We start from the raw sequence: 18036 nt of genomic DNA, 5'->3' as shown, positions 1-18036 counted from the left end.
ACAGAATTTCACATGCCAGTCGTCTTCCAGCTGTGACTGTTTAGTGCGATTCTGCCACCTATCAAATCTAATCTAGTCTGGTCCATACCCAACAGAAGTTAGGTGCACATTTCCTCAAGCTCCCATACAACTTTAGGTGGACTTTTATCTTTAAGTCACGCTGGCTCAAAGGTGAATAGAAGTCTTGTCAGCTGTGGCTCAATTGGTAGCATTTGCCTGTAAATCACAAGACTCCAGTTCCTCTCCAGGTTTTCAGCACACAAATCTCGGCTGGTAATCCAAAGCAATGCTGATGGAACATTGTACTGTCAGGATGATGTGCTAAATTGAGACCCGCATCTGCTGGCTTGGGTGGACATAAAAGATCCAATGAATGACTTCAAAGAACAGCCAATATTCATCCCTCAAATCAACATCTCAAAACACAGTTCTCATTGCTGTATTTGGGAGTTTGCTCAGTGGAAATTACTTGCAGGGTTTCCTACGTTGCAACAGTGACAACACTTTAAAAGTATTTAATTCACTATAAAGTGCTTTGGGACAACTGGTGGTTGTGAAAAGTGTTCTAAAAATGCAAGCCTTTCCTTGTGTTTTTTTAGCTGAATTTCAAACCATGTAATGTGATTGCACAATCCAAACATTGGCAGAAATTGGGCATGAGATGCTGCAGATTTCTACAGATGTTAGGTATTAATATTTTAAATAAATCTCAAAATACAAGATTTTACAAAGCCCCCATTAATTTATTGAACATTATATCATGTGATTAGTTCAAAGTAAAACTGTTAAAATACGAATCTTGTGCATGTGTTTGGTGACTCTTTTGCACTTTCCTGGCTGGGTAACCAAAACACACCATTAATACGTGGAAGCAGTGTGAATGCTTTCACATTATGCCTGAATTTTAATCATGCATAATTGCATACAGTAAAGATCTCTCAAAGGGCTTCAATCATCAACAAAACCACGTATAGAATTTAATCTCCCCTTTGGAATAATTGCTTCTTCTGTTTAGAAGAGAGTTGTTGTAAAAATTCAGTGTATTGGTCACACCTGAGACTTGTATTGTGCAGTCATGAAAAGCTTCCTTTTCCCAATTCTATCCTCAAGGTGTTAACTTAGGATAGTTAGGGCTTCCATGACTGTGGCCTGATCACTTAATAGGGGAGTCATTTAAGTGTTCATTTAAGCATTCGTAGGACATTGTTTTTCCCTCTGTGTTCAAACAATCATAGCTCATCCTATCCTAGACTTGATGTCCACATGCATGTTTTCCAGCAGGAGCACATGTGCTATCATGTCTCTTCTTCCCTCCCTCCTGCTTCAGGCATGGCAATGCAATTTAGCACTCCCATCAGTATCCTAGTGAAGATGACAAAAGATATCATTTGTTTTGTGTACTGTTGCACCCCATACTTTGCAAGATTTTAAAATGACCTAAAATGTGTTTTACAATGAGTTCACATGGAGCTGCCTTGTGTTCATTCTTCTGACTCACTAGGTTGAATTTAGTGGTGATGGATAATTTATAAAAGTGGTCACTTTGTAGTACAGAACTTGAATCTCACTGAACAGAGAGACATATTGCCCAAGATTTTATCTTGCACTCATAGGGACAAACACGGAATTGCCAATTTCAGATGATCACAACAATTTCTACTACAGCGGAAAAGGTTGATGATTAGTTAGTAAGTCACCTTTGGTTGGCTGAGGTTTTGTCAAGCAGAAGGCAACAGGGAACTATAGACTGAGATAGTAGGAACTGCAGATGCTGGAGAATCTGAGATAACAAGGTGTAGAGCTGGATGGACACAGCAGGCCAAGCAGCATCAGAGGAGCAGGAAAGCTGACATTTCGGGCCTAGACTCTCCCTCCCTATTTATTTCAGAACGCCTTTCCCCTCCCCGATTTCTGAAGAAGGGTCTAGGCCTGAAACGTCAGCTTTCCTGCTCCTCTGATGCTGCTTGGCCTGCTGTGTTCATCCAGCTCTACACCTTGTTATATTAGGGAACTATAGACTCCCCAGATTCCCTGGTTATTCAACAAGGTGTAAAACTTTGTACTCAATCAGCCCAGGCTTGCAAAACCTAAAGCAAAACTCTATTGATTAAGTGTGATTGGGTAACACTAGCCGAACAATCCTGAGTATGCTTCAAAAAAGCTACACAAGCAATCACTTGAAGATGATCAGTCGTGTTCATAATGTTGTGTCTGCTAGAAGTGACATATGTTTGTATGCAGGAACCCATTCTCTGCAACCATAAAGAATATCTTCAAGGCTTGCACATTTTTAGAATTAGCCAGGAGCTTGGGAAACCTATAGTTCCCTGTGGCTTTCTCCATACAATGTCTCAGCCAGTCAGAGTTAACTTGTCACCGAATCAGCTCACTTTTCTCCTTAAGTATAAATATTGTAATTCCCTTGGACTCATCTGGACAGATACAAGAATGCCAAAATTTCAAAGAAAGAGCAGTAGCAATATTTTTCTTCTTTCAAAAAAATGGTTCCTAGATAAAACCTCACAAAATAATTCAGACATTTTGATTTTAGTTTTAAAAAAACTTTATTGCCATGCAGCTTGTTCAACACATTTTAAAACCTTTAAAACTAGATGCCCTCCTCCAGCATTCAGAAGGTTTTCTTGAGGTAGTTCTACTATAGTCTGTGTCACTTATTTATATTCTAGGTTGAGAATTTGCAGAGAATATTATCATGGTAAATTTCCTGAATATAATTTCATCTTTTGATTGCTTAACATGTGCCTAAATCGACAAGTTGAATTCACTGAATTTTTAGTAAACTTATGTTGATAGTTGTCATGTTTTAATTTGAAATGTTTTTATTCCAAAGGCAGTTGATCATTTCTTTGATATTATTGTACTTCATTTATTGTTTTAGAAACAAGCAACTTCCAAAAAGGCCTGCACTCAGCCAATTCCATTTACCTTTGCAACATCCAGAGGAGCCAAGTCAACTCAGCCTGTGAGCGCAGATCATAATCTGCAAATAATATCACCTACAACAGTCGAGAAAGAGCTGGCTGTATCTGAGGGACGTTATCTAGTCGGTGCCAATAATGTGATCGCAGCTACAGATCAGACTGCAGTTGAATCAAAACCTATCCAGACCCATGGCAGTGGGCTGGCAGCTCACCAAGAGTGCGGAGACTTAGGTTCTGGCATTGCAACGCTGAAACTTGACCAGAATACGATGGCAAACAAAGAGAATTGGTAAGTATATAAAATAAATTTTTCTCCCTCTCTCCTTGGTATTTGTGAAAGAGAGCAGTAAATCAGGTATGACCTAATCTGTTTAACCAATATTTCATAAGACTTTATTATTAATTACATTCATCTTTTTTAAACTAGTTTAATGTGTAAAATCACGTAAAAGTCTGTTTGGCTAATTACCTTCCACTTACAATGCAAGCTGGCTGAAATATGGTCAACAGGGCACAAAGTGCTAATTCATGTACTATTGGAGCAAATTAATTTGTGAAAATACAAATGTAAACTTTGATCTGCTGTAAAATGACTTGGAGGTTAATCATGATTGATTCACAGTTTGTCACTGTTGCCTGCAGGATTTTAAATTATCAACCTCTATTTTTACAAATGAGCCTGAGCAGGTAACTTGTGAATCTGTTCCTGAACCAATAGCCAGAGAATAGAGGCCATTGCCTTCTAATCATGTAATTGGGAAGCGGGTGACATATCAATCTTCTTGAATCTGTTTTAAGCTGATAGAATGGCTTCAGCATTGAGTACATAATTTATAAATGCATGATACTAAGTTTTTATAGCAAAAACCCAGATCATTGTTATCTTCCCTAACTGGTTATTGTATGAGAAGTATTTTTAACATTGTGGAGTCCTCAAGTCATTAATAGCATTCAATGATCTTGAGCTTCTGGTCTGTCTGATTTAGTACTTGTGTTAACAATGCGGTTTCACTGTTCTTGTCTGTCTCTAGCTTTGTTCCTTGCCAAGCAAATATCACTCCAAGTAAAACTAAGAGCTCCTACATTCAGAATTCAGCATCTGAGATCAAGCCGCCTTTGCCACCAGAAAAAGCAAAAATAGAGGTCCTACGGACTAAGACTATTAAACCAAATACAGGTATTTGGAATAAATCCTTCAATGCAATCTCCAAGAAAGTAGAATGTATGTGGGGACATGTGATGGACCCGCTGTTTTTAAATGGATGACTCATGTGACCCCCAGTTGATGCAAATTTATAAAACCAAAGCCCAGTTTCATTAGGATTGCTCGCCCTTCATTACCAACAGATGTGATTGGGAATGTGGAAAGAATTGTGGAAGCTTTGCCCTATTCCCATGCCGTGACCTCCCTTGAGTCGCAACACAAAATTTGAATAAAAGAGAGAAATGATATTGCTCTGCAGCTACTTTTAGGAAAAGCCTAACTCCTGCTTCATGCTAATTGTCAGTGTCATTCTGTTTTTGCTTGACTGAAGGTGTGGAAGTTTTCTGTTCTGCAGGAGAAAAAAAATGGTTCACTGTTAATGGTGAGTTTAAACATAAGATCCATTCTTGTGGTAAATAGAAAGATGGAACAAGAGTGTAAAATTGTACACTGTAAACTTACATTTAGAATAATATTGATTAAAAAGGTTGACTTCAATTGTCAGAAGGTCTCTCCCATTTTGAGTCCTTCAGTCTCATGGATTGCAACATAGTCCTGGGATCTAGATGAGTTCAACATTGGCTGAAAACTTGTGGCTCATTCCCTATAAACTTCTGTGTTTCTAATTTAATGGCAAAATGCTCCCAAGGCAAATGCAATAACGTTTGTGTGTGATATTCACTTGAAAGTTTCAGATTCTAGATGTAATTGATAGGCTTTGCACTGATAACTAACTAAAGATGCTATAATAAGACTAATTGTCCAGTGAGTTAAAAAAATTCAGATTGTAAAAAATCTAATGGAGAATTTCCAAGTCATTTTGGCATAATTTGACCACCTAATCAGAGCACAATTTTGTGGAAAAATAGGGCAAATGTTGTTCATGTCAAGTTCCACCTCACATTTGAATCTTTTTTCATTCGCTATTTGCCATGGGCTTTTTGTGCCTTCCCACGATTTGTCAGCCAAATTCAAAGTGATGCAGTTTTCATATTATAATGAGGGCCATTAGCACTGCAGCACCCAGTCTCCTCCTTTTGCACTCTAAGTGTAAGGTAAGTTAAATCCGAGAATTCACTTAGACTGCCTTCCGTTAGGATAGGACTCAATTCTTCGCCCTCCTCCCCACAGTGAGAGCTTCTCAGTGTAGATGTGGCACATTGTCATTATTATAGAAAAGCAGCACAGGATGGAACAAAAGGGAATTGGGCAGAATTTACTGCAAGGTCCATTTGAGCACAGCTCTTTTGCACCTGTGTCTTACCCCACTCTCTCCTTCAAATAAAGGAACATTGTAACAAGAAATCAGTCATTTTATTTTCTAATCAGCCTGTTCAGAGATGTTATGACACCCCCCGGAACAGTGGGACTTGAATCTGAGCCTCCTGAGCCCTTAGAAATCTGTCATGACATTTTTAACCAATCTGTTCAGAAATACCTCAGGAGCAGGGGAGACTTGAAGCTAGGTCTTCTGACCCGGAGGTAGGGGCACTACCACTGCACCACAAGAATCCTAAATGAGAGGAGGCTCACATGCAATGATTTTTTTAATCAACCTGTTCACAGATGTAATTGGAGGTGGTTGGCCTTCTCATCCACTACAGACGAGGCCTGGGTCCTGGCTGGCTGTCCTTTCATGACAACTGGTCACTGTTTATATTGAAGTTATTTCTGGACTGACATCAACTTTCATGTTTCACTGCCATGCTAGGCCTTCCCTCTCAGAACATGTGTTTCTGTGGCAGTATCAGGTCAGTGGACTCCAGCTATCATCTTTCCACTGGACCCTTGATCGGTGTCTCCATTGGTCAGTGAGGTGGTTGAGTTAATGGCAGCTAACAGATTCTGACATTGCTGAGAAACAACAGATTGCATTGCAGCTGCCATGATCTCCCCTACCACCAACATACAGCTCCCGATAAGGTGGAAGCATTGGTCTCTGGCCACTGTTTGGGTGAGAGTCTGCAACAAAGTCCAGTGAACCTGCTACAGCGTCCATTGTTCTGTTATTTGGCTAACCCGTTCCATCAGTCTATGCTAGATCATCAAAGTGAAGGAAGGTGTCATTGACAATGCTATCAAGTAGCACTTGCTCAAGGAACAACCTCCATTCCATGAGTGAATTTTTGAAAATATGTTGTTGAAAACAAGATCTGTCGACTCAACCTCACTTTTTAGTGCTACACATCCCTTGGTCGTTACTTGGGAGCCTCTATGCAGGTATGTCATTAGCTGAGGATCAATGAATAGCACTTACACTTGAGTTAAAGTTGACTATAAATACAAATCTTACTTCAGAAACTTCAGCACAAAACCTAGGCTGACACTTGTTATAGTACTGATGAAACACTGCATTCCCAGAAGTGTCCTTGTTTGGTGCAATGTTAAAACCAGAACCCCGTCTGCCCCCTTGTGTGGAGGGCATCTCTCGTGGACATGAGAGCCTATGTCACTATTTTCAATGACGAGCAGGGGAGTTCTCGTGCATCCTGGCCAATATTTCTCTCTCAACCAACATTAATAAAAACAGATTGACTGTTCATTATTATTTCGCTGAATTACTTTGTGCAAATTGACTGCTGCGTATTTTCGGGATTACACCTGTGACTGCAAATGTGTTCCATTATTCACCACCTCCAGGTGCAACGATTGATGATGTTTATGACAAATGGGCTTGCTCGTGAAATTGCAGCATTTTGTTCACTTTTTATGTGGCATTTTGCTGTTTTGTTTGGCTGCATGTGACTTCTGCTCCCATGCTAGACATTCTTGAAAAGTTGCGCAAAAGACCAGTGAGATATGAATCAAATAGGTTTTCACAAAGACAGAATCTCAAGTTAGCTTGGACTTTCTTTTCTTCACAAATGCCTGCCAGTTCCATTTGCAAACAATTTCTTGTGAACCAAATGTATCAATTCACTGCCACGTGCAGGGTATAATGCCTTTACTAACAATTAATCCCTCAACAGATTGGAGAATAGGTGAAAATAGCCGTTGTGTGCTCACTTTAAGTGGAGAATAATGTAAACAATATGTAAAGATTCAAGTTATTTCAGATGAAACAATTCACTTTGCTCGACCCTCAAAGTGATATGTGCATGGAATGTGGAGTTTGAATGTAATATCAAATCTAGAGTTGTATTGAATGCCATTGGATAATAGTTCACCAAACATAAGGTCTGTTTATCATCTGAACACTATTTCCCACATGCAATTGCCTTTCATATTCACGATGGAATTTCTTATTCTCTCTCCATGATGAGAGATTAGAAGCAGCTCCCTCATCAAGCTGCAAAGTTATTCATGGCAAGCATGTTCTATATGTCTGTTACCATGAATCTGCCATTTTGTAACTTGGAATGGTATCCATTTCCATTCTTAACACCTGCTATTTTTAAAAATTACCAATTTTCTTATCCCTCACATCAATCATCTGGATAAAGTAATGTTATCTATACAAATCACCTTCTATGCTTCAGATTCATGTTCTGAAATCATTTTACAATGGGAATTAATGTACTCTGGAATTCTCACATCAAAGGGACAAAATGTGTTTCTAGCTGTCTTATATTATGTATAAATGTAGGCAGTGAGATTGATAATTCAACATTCTTTTGAACCTCGAGTTGCTATATGTAGTGTAGTGCCGGTATACTACATTTGCAAAATTTGTCATTTTTCCATCGAGGGCATCTGAAATAACTATCTTTCTGTACAATTGTAGACAATAGCGAAGATTTTGTGAGTAACCCAATGGCTCTACAGAGCATCCTATCGAATGTTGGAATTAATGCTTTTAATGTTACCAACCACAAACTCAGTCTGGCGCACACAGTGTCTATGAAAACGAATATCCAAAATCACGAGCCATCTAATCCAAAACAAGGTATTTTTCCTACTTTTAGTATCCCTTTTTCGCAACTCTTTGAAATTTTATTTCAAACTCAAAACATTGTTAGATTGCAAACTGTAAAGAAAACCTACAGCCATGGTTGATTTCATTGTGTGGATTCTCTTGGTGTAGGTAATAACGATGGTATGGCACTTGGGAATGCCCCATCAACTCTTGATGACGAGAATATTTTCAGCAACTTCTATGGCAAATCTAGCATGACAATGCGAGCCCCTGAGAAGGACAGTGCACCTCATTGCAAGTATCCTGCGCAAAGTCCATATGTGGTAGGTCTCTTTGAAAAGAATGCAAAAGATATTTGCTGCAAGAAATCACACATTCTATGTTTGTAAGCATTTTGTGTTTATGTAGGTTTAGAGGTCTTTGTCACAAATAGCATTTGCAAATCAGTACAAGTGATATTAAAACAATCCTTTTAGCAAAAAAGAAAACACTGCTATTTTGAACTTGACCAGAGCTACTCAAGTTACTGTTGTGCACAATTTTGGCAGCAGCGCACAACTGTGCTGTATTACATTTGTTATTCAAAGCATGCTGTTTCTTTTGGCTCATCGATAAAAATCGAAGACCGAGCTGTGAAGGAAATTTGTAGTAAAGGAGGGAAATTATTACAGGGAGCTGGGGTTCCCTGGAAAAACGTTGAGTTTGTGGTAGGCATGATTCTCAATCCTACATGAGCCCTGTATTAAGGAGTTGGTAGAGTAGGGCTGATCATAAGGCATTGGACTTGCAATACAGAACCTTTGAAGTGGTTAGCATGTTACGAGTCATTCTTCCCAACACAAATGAGGGACATCTCTCCTCGAGCTGATGAGGTGATTTGGGATTTTTTTTTTTTCACTATTCATTCAGTGTAGCACTTAATTTGATTCAGTTGCGGGGAGCTGTGTCTCCAGTTTATGTAATTAACATTTCTTGAGGTATAAAATGTACCCATACTATACTCAGAAACAATTGCTATTGTTCACCAATTTTATGACTTCTTGCTCTGATCAAGAGAAATACCTGGTACATGCTATCTGCTTCAGAAACTGCACCACATTAAAAACATTTATGGGAACTCTGTGTGCAAATTAGCTACTGTTTTCTACACTACAACAGGAATTACACTTCAACAGTACTTAATTGGCTGGTAGTTGCTTTAGGACATCCTAAGATTGTGATACGTGGTGTATATATTGAAGGTTTTTTGTTTGCGTCTAACCAACTGACAATTACATTCCTTGAAGAAAAATCTCTTGAAATTGTACATAGGAGATTGAAACAGAGACCATCTTTTGTAGCATTCATTTAATCTGATACCGTGCAGCTTGTATTGCATCAACACACTGTTAATAATTGAACAGCCACTTGTCTCACTGCTTAAAAGGAGACATGCTGTGAAGTTTTTTTCCTTTTTTTTGTCCTAATGAGTACAGAGTTGCAAGAATGCCAAATCCCAAAGGGGGCAACAATTTGTATTGCATAGGAAGAGGGTGCTGATTTGTTGGCAAGTGGACTTTGATTGGTAGAGGTTTTGCTGTGGAGAATGTACCAGGGAACCGTTAACTGCCAAGATTTTGTTTAAATTCAAACGCACCAGGTCAACTCTGATTCTTAAAGGCGTGAAGACGCTGAGTACATGAAAGTGCACCTAGCTGATGTAGCACACGTTGCCAGATACCCAATTGATTGATTTTTCACATGCAGCACCAAAGTCTGGTAGCATTGCGAGGCCTTGGGACCAACCCCGACATACGCAACTGTCTTAAAAACAGAGTGCTGGAGAAACTCAGCAGATCTGGCAGCATTTAGGGAGAAAGAACCAGAATTAATGTATAAAGTGCAATTGACTCTTCTTCAGAACCTAAGGAAGTGGCTCAGACTATAGAACAGCTCTGAAAACACACCCTTGAATACAAGACACTCGGGTAGGGCCAGATAAAATATAGGACAGAGATCATGGTCTGAAATTATTGAACTCCAATGTTGAGAGCAGAAGGCTGTAAAGTGCCTATGTGGAAAATGTGATGCTGTTCCTCCAGCTTGCATTGGGCTTCTCTGGAACACTGCAGTAGCCTAGAACAGAAAATGTGAGCGTAAGAGTGAGATGGTGTATTAAGATGGCAAGCAACTGGAAATCTGGGTCATTTTTACAGGCACGACATAGGTGTTCCATATAATGGTCACTAATTTTATGTTTGGCCTCCCACTGTTGAGACTGCATTGTGAGCAGCAAATACAGTCAACTAAATTTGAAAAAAAGTACAAGTAAAACTCTGCTTCACCAGGAGGGTGTTTAAAGTCAGCAGTTTCTGTCTTTTTCTGAGCGATTGTTGTTCAAAAACAACTTGCAAAAAATGTTTTTTGCGACTTGTAAAAGCAATAACCTGTCTGGATGTGTTCGCTAGTGTATGAGCTACCCAAGACGCAACAAAAATGATGTTCCTTTTTGTCCTATTTTGTCTATGACTGGTTCTGGACTACATGAGTTGGCCAAATTGTTGAGTTGCTATGAATAGCTTTAGATGAGTTTTCCACATAAATGGTGGTGCGTTCCTTCGCCTTTTGTGAAGACCAATCAGGGCTTGCAAATTGATACCAATGCTGTTTCCATGCATTCATTTGCTATTGATAACCTATTTGCAAGTATACCATGTCACTATTGTCATGGTGATCTAGACATTCTACAGTTGTCTGTATGCATTGAACTTATCAACTTAACCCACACAGTTCGAGTTCAGTTTCAATGACACAATCTATGCACGAATAGATTGTGTTGCCATGGGATCCCCTCTAGACCCAGCTCTCACCTGGCTTCTTTGTTGGTTTTCATAAGAAACCTGTCTTTGATTGGAATGAACCCTAATGTCCAACCCCTTGCATATTTCCAAAATGTAGATGAAACATTTGCTGTATTTATTTCTGCAGCTACATGCAAGAACTTCTTTCCACACTTTAATGGGCTCCACCTGCGCTCAAATTCACCTTTTGAAATGGAGCAGTCAAACAAGCGCCCTTTCCTCAATGTGCTCATTTTGAGAAATCTGCTTTATAGGTTCTCTACCATTGTCTACCGCAAGCTACCATCACTGGTCAAGAAGCATGTTGGAATTCCTATAGTTCCACACACTATAAGATTGGCCTTGGTGACAACCTTGCAAATAGGCCCAAGCCAGTAACTGACTGCAAGCTTAATGCTGAAAAGAGGTTGCATCAAAGCTATCCTGCGCAATAATGGCTACTGCAATCAGATCATTTGTTTGCTGTATGACACACAACAACACGAAAGGGCCTCAGGCTGCCACTTTTGATCCTAACAAGTGCTCGGTCTCCCTCTGATTACTCATGGAAGCTAAGATGTCTCAGAAGTTTGAGTAAGCCATTACACGCTGCTACTGTGCAGTAGCAATACAAATTGTTTGGCAATAGCAGGATGCTGCTGTCAAGCTAAAAGGGTGTTCTACTTAACCACACAAATGAGGAATGTGGTATATGAATTGCAGTGCCAGTTTGCTGCTGGAAAGTTACGTGAGGAGAGAGCTTTTCACCCAGAGGATGGTAGGAATATGGAACTCTCTCCTTGTAAAGGCAGAAATCTTCATAACATTTAAGAAGTATTTAGATGTGCACTTGCGATGCCAAGGCACACAAGGCTATGGGCCAAGTGCTGAAAAATGGGATTAGAAGAGTTAGGTGCTTGCTTTTGACCGGCGCAGACTTGATGGGCTGAAGGATCTTTTTCTGTGCTATAGACGCCAAAAGTCATAGTGCCAATAGGTTGGATTGGCTCACATATGCATGTTAGAAGCTACAGAAATTCACATGTGGTCCTGCAAGCAGAAAGAATATGTCCACACCTGCTTTTTCTCAACTAAACCAAAATTTGGAGTACAGCCATTCTTTGAGGTATTCCCTATGACCATGCCATGACGAATCAATTTGCCTGGTTTGAATTTAAACAGAAGCCTGATGGTTACCTGTTCCCTGATAACATTTTCCATTATCAGAATCCATTTGCCACCTAATTTGCTACCCTTTTATCACACAGTATAAATTGTTGTTCCCTTTGAGATTTAGTACTCTTACAATTTTGTCCTGATGAGTGCAAAATAAAAAGCTTTGACAGCTTGTCTTTTTTTTTTTTTATTTCCCTAAAAGTGATTGAAAATAGTCACTTGAGCATACAGAATTTAAGTATCTTGAGGCACAGACAACACTGTGGGTTAGTGTCTTCCCGGTTAGCTCCCAGTAACTCTGAAATTAAACCGCTTTGGATGGGCAGCATGCAGCTCTATTGGTATTTTAAAGCTAGAAAGCTATATTTTTAGCCATCTAAATTCCAAAAATACTTAGCAGCATAAGTGGGAGTCTCTAAGCCTTGGCTTTTCCCACATTGTAACAACGTCAACCAGGTAGTCCTCACAGAATATTTTAGTTCCCGGATTGGGGCTATTAATCTGGTCCAATCAAGGAACCCTGGCTGACAGATATAAACGGGAGTGTCAGAGGTTCTGCTCACTCTGAGAGCTGGATCACTGTCAAGGACTTGCCATATGTAAATAAAGGGTGATTTGGTGACAGGATACCAGCCTCTCTGGAGTTATTTCAGTGTCAATGAGCGAAAAGCCTGCTCCGAAAGAAATTCACTCAGAATAGTTGTCTCTGAGTTGGGAGTAAGCATTTCTGGCATCATGCCATTATTTGGGAAGCGTGACTCATTCAATTCTGCCGTTGAAGACTGAAGACTGGGCCCAGTATGTGGAAAGAATGCATTTTTTTTTCCAGGCAAGTGACAATGGGGCAAATGAAAAGCAATAATTCTCCTGACAGCTTGGAGACCCCGAGATAACAAGGTGTAGAGCTGGATGAACCCAGCAGGCCAAGCAGCATCAGAGGAGCAGGAAGGCTGACATTTCGGGCCTAGACCCACAGCTTTTTCTGTTATTAGGAGCATACTTTGCCTGAGGCATCAGATACTAAACCCTTTCAAGAGTTGATGAATTTAGTTAAGGAATATTATGACCCCAAGCCACCTCTAATTCTGAGATGCTATCAGTTTTACTCAGCAACTCGAGAACCAGGGGAATCTGTATCGGGATTTTTGACCAGGTTAAGATGACTGGCAGAGGCATGTGAGTTTGGTTTAACTCTTAATGAGATGCTGAGGACACAATGTGGGATTAATGAAGTAACCATGCAAAAGGACCTACTAGCTGAAGCTCAACTGCACTTCAAACTGCCACTACAATTGGCATTTATTGTTGGAAAATGTGGCAAGTGGAGCATATGAGTTACAGGGTATTCCAATGGAAGCGGACACCCTTGCCAGTCTGACTGAGCTTGAGGAACACCACTTGAGTGAAGGCAATTGCAGAGCCTCCCTCGGGACATATCCTGAACAGAGGGACTCTAGGTCAGCCCACAGCAAAACCCCAAAACAAAGCCAAGCCTCGGCCAAATGGTTAACACTTTTTTTTTTTTCAGGATCTATGCCGGCAAAGCATTGTAGTCACTGCCGGTTTGCAGACATCAGACAGCAAAAGAGACCTACTAGATATAAATGGAGTAAGAGAACTTGTAGTCCGGTGTCTAGGAGAGCGCACACGCTGGATAGCCCACCTACAACTGGTTTGGCACAGTTACACTGCTTAGCAACATCCAAATCAGAACCAATCAAAATAAACATTTGGTTAAATGGTCACCCAGTTCTAATGGAGGTTGATACCAGTGCGGCTGTATCACTGATTGCAGAACCAGTCTTTAACAAAATTTGCTCTCGATTCCAATCCTTAAGTTTGTGTAAGACCTCAGCCAGACTGAGAGCCTATACCGTGGAACCTTTACAGATTAAGGGTATAACTTCGGTTCCAGTCTCACGTGAGAAGCAGCTCGTTCGGTTCCCGCTGATTGTAGCAAAAGGCTCAGGCCCAGCCTGATGGAGCGGAAATGGTTGAGAAAAATTCACCCTGATTGGCTCAACATCTTTCGATTAGAAAATGGCTGCCTGAGTGAAGTCCTAATTAAACACCTGGAAGGTTTTCAGGAAGGTCTAGGGACTATCAAAGGAGACGACGCCACCTTGCATGCTGACCAGGAAGCAATTCCACGAACCTGCAAGGCCCACCCAGTGCCATTTGCCTTATGGGCCAAAGTAGAGGCAGAAATCAGGAGGCTGGAAAGTGAAGGAATCATCAAACCAGTCCAGTTTGTGGGATGGGCAGCACCAGTCGTACTGATTTGTGAAGCCTAATGGGTCGGTTCAACTTTGGGGAGATTTTAAACAAATAGTAAACTGCTTCTCACAGTGGGATAAATACCCAATCCCTCACATAGAGGATCTATATGCAAAGCTGGCAGTGGGGTTGTCCTTCACGAGGCTGGACATAAGCCATGTGTACTTGCAATTGCGGTTCAATGAGGATTCCCAGAGGTATGCTACAATTAATACCCATAAGTGTTTGTACCAGTATATGAGACTGGCATTTGGGGTATTGTCAGCCTGTGCCACTTTTTCAATTTCTGGGTCTATCAGATGTGAAAGATCAGGGAGAGTTCAAATGTTCCTGGAGATTGTGTCTGCAAGAGCAAGGGGGTGTAATAGGTGGTGGTTTGAGGACAGTGGATACACCAGATACAGTCAGGTAGATGTTTGATTGCTAGGAATGGCTGGAGAGGTAGCCAGGTAGTGCAGGAGTCTCCTGTGGCTATCCCCATCTCAAACATATATGCTGTTATTGATACTGTTGGCGGTGGTGGGGAGGTGGAAATGGCCTCAAGGGAGTATAGCACTGACAGCCATGTTTCTGGTTCTGTAACTGGCTCCACTGTAATGGGGGTATGTCCGGTTCCACGTGATCGATTGTAATAGGGAACTCCCTAGTCTGGAGCACAGACAGATGTTTCTGCAGCCATCAATGAGACATCAGGATGATGTGTTGCCTCCCTGGTGCCAGATTCAAGGATGTCTTGGAAGGGGGTGCAGAATATTCTGGAAGGGGAGACTGACCAGCAGGATGTGTTGTGCACATAAATAGGGAAAGGGATAAGGTTCTGCAGAGACAATGTAGGAAATTAGGCAGGAGGTTTAAAAAGTAGGTTCTTGAGGATAGTAATATCTGGACTACTCCCAGTGTCGTGAGCTAGTGAGGATAGGAGGATAGAGCAGATGAATGCGTGGCTGAGGAGCTGGTACAGAAGGCAAGGATTTACATTTTTGGACCATTAGGATCTCTTTGGGGTAGAAATGGCCTGTATAAGAGGGATGGGTTCTGCCAGAATTGGAAGGAGACCAATATCCTTGTGGGGAAATTTGCTGGTGCTACTTGGGAGGCTTTAAACTAGTAAAAGCGGGGGGAGGGTGGCGTTGCTGGTGGGGAACCAAAGTGATAGTGAGAAAAGAGATAAATCTGAGGCTGGCCTGATAGATAAAGGGAAGCAAGTTTAATAGTCAAGGCAGACAAGAGCTCGGCAGCAAACGAGGTAAGACTGATAAATTACCCTGCATTTACCACAATGCAAGAGGCCTGACAAGTAAAGCAGATGAACTCGGGGCATGGTTGGGAACATGGGACTGGGATAGCATAGCTGTTACAGAAACGTAGCTCAGGAATGGACAGGACTGGCAGCTTAATGTTCCAGGCTTTAGATGCCATAGGAAGGATAGAAAGAGAGGAGGGGGGAGTGGCATTTTTGGTGGGAGAACGTTAAAGCTGTGTTTAGGGAGGATATTCCTGGGAGGTCATCCAGTGAAGTTACATGGGTGGAACTTAAAAATAAGAAAGGAATGATCAGCTTGTTGGGATTGTACTATCGGCCCTCCAATAGTCAGCAGGAAATTGAGAAGCAAATTTGGAAGGACTTTTCAGATATCTGTAAGAATGATAGGGTTGTAATGGTAGGGGATTTTAACTTTCCGAACATAGACTAGGACTGTCATAGTCTTGAGGGCTTGGATGGAGAGGAATTTGTTAAGTGCGTACAGGAAAATTTTCTTATTCAATATGTGGATGGACCTACTAAGAGAAGGAGCAAAACTTGACTTTCTGTTGGGAAATAAGGCAGGTCAAGCGACTGAGGTGTCAGTGGGGAAGCGCTTTGGGGCAAGGGACCATAATTCTATTAGTTTTAAAATAATTATGGAAAAGGATAGAACTGATCAAAAAGTTAAAGCTCCAAACTGGAGTAAGGCCAATTTTGACGGTATTATACAAAAACTTTCAAAGGTTGATTGGGGGAGGCTATTCACAGGTAAAGGGATGGGTCCACTGCTTTTCGTCCTTTATATAAGTGATTTGGATGTGAACATAGGAGGTATGGTTAGTAAGTTTGCAAATAACACCAAAATTGTAGGTGTAGTGGACGGTGAAGAAGGTTACCTCAGGGTACAACAGAATCTTGATCAGATGGGCCAACGGGCCAAGGAATGGCAGATGAAATTTAATTTAGATAAATGCGAGGTGCTGCATTTTGGAAAGGGATATCAGGGCAGGACTTATACACTTAATGGTAAGGTCCTGGTGAATGTTACTGAACAAAGAGACCTTGGAGTGCACGTTCATAGTTCCTTGAAAGTGGAGTCACAGGTAGATAGGATAGTGAAGAAGACATTTGGTATGCTTGCCTTTATTGGTCAGTGCATTGAGTATAGGAGTTGGGAGGTCATGTGTGACTGTACAGGCCATTGGTTAGACCATTTTTTTGAAATATTGCATGCAGTTCTGGTTTCCCCACTGTAGGAAGGATGTTGTGAAACTTGAAAGGGTTCAGAAAAGATTTACAAGGATGTTGCTAGGATTGGAGGGTTTGAGCTATAGAGAGAGGCTGAATAGACTTGGGCTATTTTCCCTGGAGTGTTGGAGGCTGAGGGGTGACCTTAGAGAGGGTTATAAAATCATGAGTGGCATGGATAAAGTAAATAGCTAAGGTCTTTTTCTCAGGGTATGGAAACCAAAACTAAAGGGCATAGGTTTAAGGTGAGAGGGCAAAGATTTAAAAGGAGCAACGTTTTCATGCAGAGGGTGATGTGTGTATGGAGTGAGTTACCAGAGGAAGTGGTGGACGATAGTACGGTTACAACATTTAAAAGGCATCTGGATGGGTATACAAATAGGAAGGGTTTAGAGGGATATGGGCCAAGTGTTGGCAAATGGGTCTAGATTAATTTAGGATATCTGGTCGGCTTGGATGAGTTGGACTGAAGGCTCTTTCCGTGCTGTACAACTCTATGATTCTATATAAATGGGACTAGGTCTGATTGGGATATCTGGTCAGTGCGGATGAGTTGGACCAAAGGGACTGTTTCCAAGCTGTATGATTCTGACTTGAAGTATGCTGATAACCTTTAAATATTTACACAATTCCCTGTGTTTTTTGCATAACTGTTCATGTTTGAATAGGTGTGCTATGCACATGGTGGATGCTAGCAATCTATGGTACCTGCCAGTGAAACTTGCATAGAATTGAATTTTCTGCAAAACTATATTTTTCAGGATGCGGTAGCTTATTTTCCTGCTGTTTTCAAACAAAAAATGATTACGAATGAATATAGTTACCAGTTTCTTTAATTTTCCCTTTTTCATGCAGATGGGAAGATCATCATACATGCCCGGCAATCGTCCCACACTTCCTCTTGCTTGGGGCCGTGCCTCCTGCATTGCTAAGCTGGGTACCAGAGGTAAGCTGCTGTAAAGAATTGCTAACTTCAATGTGTAAAACGTGATATGATGGCTGGGGAATAACAGCCCATTTTTTCATGGCCTCATCCTGAACCACCACCTGAGTTTTCTTCTTCCATTTTGTTCACTGTGTGAAAATATAGTTTGCATTCTTTATAAAAAATTTTTTTTAAGTCCAAAAATGACCAATGATACCATCTAATCCTCCTATTTATAAAAATGTCCAATACTTCATTTAAATGCATGGTTTCCATCATTTCAAGAAGTACACCTATATCTCCACATGAAGAACAAGCTAATTCCTAAGAGTAATTCCTTATT

The 18036-nt window shown here is 40.8% G+C and overlaps 1 protein-coding gene across 1 annotated transcript in view; it reads left to right on the top strand.

The window, feature by feature from the left end:
• The window catches only part of LOC109921491, a 52513-nt gene that overhangs the window by 3243 nt on the left and 31234 nt on the right, over positions 1-18036 (top strand). The window contains exons 4-8 of the mRNA XM_048618908.1: positions 2900-3231; positions 3974-4119; positions 7871-8032; positions 8171-8325; positions 17624-17714. Coding sequence (XP_048474865.1) covers positions 2900-3231; positions 3974-4119; positions 7871-8032; positions 8171-8325; positions 17624-17714 — 886 coding nt within the window. The remainder of the gene's footprint in view (positions 1-2899; positions 3232-3973; positions 4120-7870; positions 8033-8170; positions 8326-17623; positions 17715-18036) is intronic.

This window comes from Rhincodon typus, chromosome 41 (genome assembly GCF_021869965.1).
Source record: "Rhincodon typus isolate 14 chromosome 41, sRhiTyp1.1, whole genome shotgun sequence".
Lineage (NCBI taxonomy): Eukaryota > Metazoa > Chordata > Chondrichthyes > Orectolobiformes > Rhincodontidae > Rhincodon > Rhincodon typus.
The sequence above is the reverse complement of the archived record's forward strand: the minus strand, read 5'-3'. Positions and strand labels throughout refer to the sequence as shown.